This window comes from Bison bison, unplaced genomic scaffold, assembly GCF_000754665.1.
Source record: "Bison bison bison isolate TAMUID 2011002044 unplaced genomic scaffold, Bison_UMD1.0 scf7180017864495, whole genome shotgun sequence".
NCBI classification, from domain to species: domain Eukaryota; kingdom Metazoa; phylum Chordata; class Mammalia; order Artiodactyla; family Bovidae; genus Bison; species Bison bison.
The window spans coordinates 12,775,031-12,782,063 of NW_011495054.1; the positions used below are offsets into that span (position 1 = coordinate 12,775,031).

A 7,033-nucleotide genomic window follows, 5' to 3' on the forward strand; every position below is an offset into this window, starting at 1 on the left:
TCTGGATTGGGTGGCGTATATCTGGGGGTTTCTTCCAAGGTGATTAAAGCCTGAACTGATGGGTATCAGGCTGAATTTACTATCAATAGCTCAAGTTCACTTGTTACCTCGATCAGACTTTGAAAGTTTACACTTTTTATTCATGGTTTGTTCGTTTACAACTTAGAAGGGCCCTTTCCTTCTTCTCAAATATCTTTCTATGCTTTCCCATTTTTATTGATCATTGGTCCGATTTCTCTCTACCCTGCCTCACTGGTGGGGCTCTCTGGAGGATGACTTCTGAGATGAAGGCTCAGTTTGTCTCTGGTGTTCCTCTCCTCAGAAGGCCACCTCGTACACCCCACGATGTACACACTGCTCAGTAGAGCTTTCCACAAGGGTGGACACTTCCTGTATCAACCGTGTCTGGCTGGGTAGTGTCAAAGATGAACAAAGTCAAACGCTAGTTAAAGAGGTAAAGATGGATTTTATTAAGCATTAGCTATCGAAATAGGGAAGAGAGACTGGCATAAACTGAACTCAACTCTGTTGAAACAAAATGCAATTTCTTTCTTTTTTATTTATTTATTTTTTTAACTGCCTCAGGTCTTGGCTGTGACTCAGGGACATCAGCTGCAGCATGAGGGATCTAGTTCCCTGACCAGGGATCGAACCCAGGCACCCTGCACTCGGAGTTGGAGTCTTAGCCACTAGACCAGCAGGGGAGTCCCTGAGAGGATGGAGGCTGAGCAGGTGAACCAATTCTTAGATACCCTCACACTAGGAAGGGGAGCATGTGAGCCAAGACTTCTTTCTCGATGGGGAAGGAATGTGCATTCAGAGGGGCAGCGGCACAGCTGCTTGCTAGGCAAGTGTATTAATCACGTCTCCTATTTTCTGTGTTCTGATGCTTTGACACCTGGGGCTTTGTTGACCCTGGAGGGACCACCCCTCCCAGGGATAGCCAGTTCCTAGAGAGAGAGTCAAAGACCTTGATGCTGGGAAAGACTGAGGGCAGGAAGGGAAGGGGGCGATAGAGGATGAGACAGTTGGATGGCATCATTGACTTGTTGAACGTGAGTCTGAGCAAGCTCCGAGGGATAGTGAAGGACAGGGAAGCCTGACGAGCTGCAGTCCGTGGGGTCGCAAAGAGTTGGCCACGACTGAGCGACTGAACAACAAGAGAGAGTCTTGCCCACGAGTGTGCTTTTCAAATCCGGAGCCCACACTCCAGCCTCCTCCTGCATCAGGCTCAAACTCAGGGCAACTGGTACCCAGAACCAGGTTCCAGACAAATGGGACAACCCCTTGGCCCCAGAGCCTGAGGAAATCACCCAAAATAGCCAATTCTAGGCCTGCTGACCCCGCCTCACCCATTCCTTCCGGGGAAACCATAAAAAAGGCTTTTGCCCGCAGACCTCCCCCTCCTTCCACCTCATGACCACACCCCCTGCCACCCACGCCCACCCACGCCCACCCACCGTTTCTCCGGGTGATCCCCTGTGGCATCCATGCCCTCTCCTCTTGGGAACTATGAGTAATGCATTATCTTTTAAATGGCAATTGTTTCCAGTTCTGTCGGTCATATTATATTTCACATTTTCTTTCTTTTTTACAGTATTTATTTATTTACTTTTGGCTGTGCTGGGTCTTCACTGCTGTGCGTGGGCTATCCTCCAGTCGCAGCGAGCGGAAGGCCACTCCCTGGTTGCGGTGCTTAGCCTCCGGTTGTGGTGGGCTCTCTTGCGGAGCACTGGCTCTCGGGGCTCACGCTTCAGTAGTTGCGGCCCCTGAACTCCAGAGCGCACGCTCAGTAGCCGCGGTGCACGGATTCAGCTGCTCTGCGGCATGTGGGAGCTTCCCGGGTCTGGGATCAAACCTGTGTCTCCCTCTTTGGCAAGCAGATTCTTTACCACTGAGCCATCAGGGAAGCCCTGCACATTTTTTTGTTTTAACACGATGTATTTCAGAACGGAACTCCCAACTCAGTATTGGTTGGTAGAAAAGGGGCCGCGAGTTTTCTCTGAGCTTGAATCACACGGCTGGAGAGTTTCTGTTGCTTTGCTGGCTGCCACAGTCCCGCAGTTCCAAAGATGCAGACCCACTGTGACAGATGGGCTGGGACCAGCTCGGTAGGATCCCCGTTCCTGGGGAGCTTGGAGGGCAGTCTGGCTAGGGAAGGCTGTGAGCTCACTGCGGACCTAGAGGCCACAGAGGAGGGTGAGGGAGCCGCGAGGCTTGTCTAGAATTTCTCTATCTTCTCCAGGGAGGTTTGGTCCGGGAGCAGCACCTCCACGGTGTAGCTGATGTGCTTGGGGTGGATCAGGCTGTAGGTGTTGTCAAACCTCAGGACGTCTGCGTCGGCGGGACAGACATTCAGAGAGGACGCCCACCTGGGACCTCGCCCTCCTGTGCAGGTACTAGACCTGGGTGCCACTGCCACACCCGAGAGCCCGGAGCCAGGGCCCCTGCCTGGTGGGACCTGATGCACGCAGTGCACCTGCCCCCCACGCCCAGGTCCAGGAGGAGCCATCCCTGCCAACACTCACAGACGCCGGCTTCCGTGCAGGTGAGGCTCCCGTCCTCGGGCACCATGTGGGCGTTGTAGCGCTGGCTGGCCAGCACCTCCGTCATCTCCGCGGCCCGCTGCCGCTCCCCCATCTTGGTCTTCAGGAAAACCCCGAAGCCTATGTCCCCTCCATCCGACGCAAACTGCCACCTGCAGGGGACAGGGCCCCACTCACCGCCACCTGCCTGGGCTCCGGGCCCCTCCCGACCACACCAGGTGTGTGTGTGGGGCGCCGTGCCCACCTGAGCACGCAGCCCGGGAACAGGATCTCGTTGTCCACTTGCAGGGAGGAGCCCCGGCCCACGGTCGCCTGGTGGTCGTACTGCACCCTCACGTGGTTGCGCAGGAAGTAATGCTGGGGCACGTCGCCCCCGTAGTTGATCTGCAGGCGAGGGTGGTGAGCGGGCACCGCACCACGGCCATCTCCCCTCCCTCCCCGTCCTCTGGGCACCGGACCTTGGTCAGGCACTTGGGGTTGCCATCGGGGTCGGTCATGGTCCCCCCGAACTCCACGGGCAGCTGGTCGGGGCTGATGAATTTCAGCAACTCTTGCTTCCAGTTGCCTGTGGGGACAAAAGTGGGGCTCTGTGGGGGGGGTTGGGGGTTCAACAGAGGGAAGTGGGGCCAAGTCCAGGGCCGTCCTGTCCATATGACAGCCTCCCCCTACCTCCCACATACTCTCAGCGCCTCCAGGACAGAAGCCAAGAAGATCTAGGTCCACAGTGTCTGTGTGACCAGTTCCTGCCCCTTCAGCCCTGGTACCCACCCCTATCCGTCCAGGTGTTGGCCCATGAGGCATCTTTTTTTTTTTTTTATTTTGGCCATGCCACGTAGTTTGTGGGATCTTAGTTCCCTGACCAGGGATCGAACCCGGGACCTCGGCAATAAAAGCGCTGGGTCTAACCACTGGACCACCATCTTTGCAGGGACTCAGATCAGTGTCTCCTGGAGCGTGAGGCTGAGCAGGGGCTTGTCTACCCTGGGCTTCCCTTTCCCTCGGAGACTGAACTCAGCCTTCCAGTCAGTCCCTGCCCTCAGCTCCTGCAGCTCCAGCACTCTCAGAACTGGGGGGAGGGTGTTTCAGCCCTCCTCCCCCAACACTGCTCTGAGAAGCCAAGGTTGGTCCACAAAGGAGTGAGAGCATTATGGGAGCAAAGTGGGAGGAGGCAGAGGTGAACTCCCAGCATGCCCTGGGGCAGTGTGGACACAGAAATGAGACAGACTTCCCGTGCATTCTCTTTAAGGGAAAAGAACTCTTCATTTCTAGGCTATTATTTTATGGAAAAAAATTAAGATGTGTACATCTATAAGCATCTTCACACCTCACTCTTCCCTAATGGTAAAAAAAAACAAAAAAACCCCTAAATTTTGGACTTTACCAAAATGAAATAAAGTTTATCACATGGTATGTGAAAAAGGTAGGTTCTAAAAGAGTATAACGTGGTATGAACCCATTTTTTTTAAATGAATTTCTTTGAAAAGATAGTACATGTTAATAATAGTTCCTTGAGAGACAGGATTTACTCTTTCTTCTTGATATATTTCTATATTTTTCTAAATTTCCAAATTTTATCAGGTATGTAATTTGGAAAACCTGCATCTTTTTCTCCCCATTTTATGGGGGGGAAACCGAGGAATCTGAGACTCAGAGCCGGTGACTCAGCCCACTTGCAGCTCACAGATGGTGTTGTAAAGAACAACTCACAGGTGAGTTGTAAAGAATCCGCCTGCCAATGCAGGAGACGGGGGTTCAATCCCTCGGTCCAGAAGATCTCCTGGAGAAGGAAATGGCACCCCACTCCAGTATTCTTGCCTGGGGAATCCCATGGACAGAGGAGCCTGACAGGTTATAGTGCAGGGAGTCGCAAAGAGTTGGACACGACTGAGCAGCTGAGCACATGTGTGATTTGAAAAACCTGCCTCTTATGCTCCCCATTTTACAGGGAAGCCTGAGGAACCTGAGACCCAGACAGAGCTGGTGACTCAGCCCACCTGCAGCTCATAACAGACAAAGTCATCCCTCAAATTCACATCTCTCAATCCAGAATTGGGGGCCCTCACATAGGCTGCCTCTGGGGTCTCTCAGAGCCCTCCTGGCCCCTCAGCCCTCTGGCAGGTGGACACATTGGCCTCAACAGTTGCTGCCTAAGGGAGTGGGTCCCCCAGAGCAGCTGTGTTCCCGAGCCTGGTGCCCTTGCGTTCGGGAACCCTCAGGTCTGCGGAGGAGCCACCCTCAGACCAGGTTCTGGAGCTGCAAAGGAGCTGCCCACTCACCTCCAAGGATCAGCACCTTCCTGCGCGTCTCCTCAGTGATGTACGGCTTGATCAGGTTGAAGGCCACCGGGAAGAGCTTGGGGGCTGAGACAGGCACCGTTTCAGGGTTTCCTGGGGTCTCCTTGCCCTGCCTCGTTGCCTCCCTGTCCCCTGCACCGCCCCCCAGCCCCACTTATGCATATGCGGAACTGCTTCACTCACCTTTCACAACAATTAAATTCTTCAAAATCTCAGGGTAGTTTGCCTCAAGTGCTGAGAAAAACTGTAGGGTCAAACTCAGGTCAATGCACAAGATGCAGGTGCCTAAATGCCGCCCCCTTAAGGCCCCTGAGGCCTCTCCAGACACCCCAAAAGCCTCCCAGACAAGAGGAACTCCCCCTGTCCGGTTTGTTGGGTCCCCGTCTCAGACACGCCCCCCGAAGCCATGAGTGCAAATTCTTGACAGATTTCCAGGGGATGACCCCACCTCCTGCAGACCAAAAAAATCCCCCTCAGTCAGGTCCCTGGAAGGTTCCCCTCTATGTGGCTTTGGGAACAAAATGCTTCCAGGATAAGAAACATTCAAAGTGGCAAGGCATGGCTTTTTTTGTAATTGGAATGTAATTCACATCCCATAAATGTCACCCTTTCACAGTGTAGAGTTCAGTGGCTCAGTGTACTCACCAGGCTGTGTAACCATCAGCACCGTCTAGTTGCAGAATATTCTCACTACGCCGGAAGGAACCTCGAACCATAGCAGTCACCCTTCCCCACTCCCTGCAGCCCTGGTTGACTACCAGCGTGCTTTCTGTCTCTTATGGATTTACCTAATCTGGATATTTCATATCAAGGGAATATACGTGGCCTTTTGAGTCTGGTGTTCTCAATTTATTATGTTTTCATGGTGGTTCTTTTTTTTTTTGGACCTCGTCGCACAGTTTATGGGATTAGTTTCCCAACCAGGGATTGAACCTGTGCTCCTTGCACTGGAAGCGTGGAACCTTAACCACTGGACCGCCCGGGAAGTCGCTCGTGGTGGTTCTTGAAATGTTAAAATTTTTAGGTTCTCTGCTATCCTGGATTGAGCAGAAAGAAAAGGCAGGCTAGCTGCCCCGGCGGAGGCAGACCTTATCAGGGTCTCCCTTCCTTCCTCAGGACCCCTGAAGATGACTTGCTCCCAGCCCCCTCCCAGGTAAGAGAGGGTGAGCGGGGAGGGAGTATAAGAGGGGAAGGGATACCCACGGGGACCCTGACCAGCCTGGGGACCAAGCCCTGCTGTTGTGACCTCCCGGACGTGCGGTGGTGATGCTGAGGTGATGGCTGTGGCTTGGCACAGCCCTAAGAGACTTCGGGTTTGAAAGGATCCCTGCAGGGTCTTCCGTGATGGTCCAGTGGGTCAGGAATCCACCCTCCACTGGAGGGAGCGTGGGTTGGATCCCTGGTCAAGGAACTAAGATCCCACAAGCCTCAACCAGAGAGAAGTCTGTGCTCCACAAAGATCTGACAGCCAAAATAAATAAATACATAAATATTTAAAAAAGAAAAAAAAAGAGCCGCAAAACTGTGGGTGGAGTCAGAGAACCTCCCCACACACAGCCCACACCAGCAAGCGAGGGGCAGAGACCCCGGCGAGGGAACACCCAGCCCCCTGTGTAGGGCTCCCTCACCTCCTGGATGAGCTCCACTCCTGGCTTCCACAGATGTCTCAGGCTCAGCCCCTCGAAATCAAAAACAGTCGAGATTTTCTCCACTTTCTTCCCCAACTGCAAAGGAATGCTGAGAGGTGAGACCCCAGGAGGGTCTGTGCCCCCCACAGCCCACAGGAAGTAGGGCTGGGCCTGGCTCATCCTGGCGTGGAGGTTTCATGCCGGGAAGCCAAGTGCAGGGAGACAGGGCCGTCCCGAGGGGCACCCTCCCATCGTCTGCCCCTGGGAAGGCAGGTCACCCGAACCGTGTCTACTCGGAGGTGCTGGGAGGAGCTGAGGAGCTCAGGGAGGCAGGTGCCCAGTGCTGGGGGCTGTCTTGGAAGGGGCCAGATTTCGGCGGCCCAGGGGGATGGGGGGCCCTGGGACCCCCACCTTCTGGCTCTGCTGCTCACAGTCTCGCAGGAGCAGCTCCAGGCTCCAGAAGTTGAATCTGAGCAGCTCTTGTTTGGAGACGGAGAGGAGGAGGCCCTTGAGATCCAGGCCCCTGATGATGTGGTACCAGACGGGGCTACCCTCCCCGTCAGCG

The 7,033-nt window shown here is 54.3% G+C and overlaps 1 protein-coding gene across 3 annotated transcripts in view; it reads right to left on the reverse strand.

The window, feature by feature from the left end:
• Positions 1-1,088: 1,088 nt before the first annotated feature.
• SEC14L6 (SEC14-like 6 (S. cerevisiae)) overlaps positions 1,089-7,033 on the reverse strand; it is a 10,542-nt gene continuing 4,597 nt past the window's right edge. For all 3 annotated transcript variants that reach the window (XM_010828773.1, XM_010828772.1, XM_010828774.1), the window contains 8 exons: positions 6,880-7,020; positions 6,469-6,564; positions 5,024-5,084; positions 4,823-4,906; positions 3,005-3,111; positions 2,791-2,930; positions 2,529-2,698; positions 1,089-2,334 (listed from right to left, as the gene is read on the reverse strand). In XM_010828773.1, the coding sequence (XP_010827075.1) occupies positions 2,222-2,334; positions 2,529-2,698; positions 2,791-2,930; positions 3,005-3,111; positions 4,823-4,906; positions 5,024-5,084; positions 6,469-6,564; positions 6,880-7,020 (912 nt within the window). In that variant the 3' untranslated portion in view covers positions 1,089-2,221. The remainder of the gene's footprint in view (positions 2,335-2,528; positions 2,699-2,790; positions 2,931-3,004; positions 3,112-4,822; positions 4,907-5,023; positions 5,085-6,468; positions 6,565-6,879; positions 7,021-7,033) is intronic.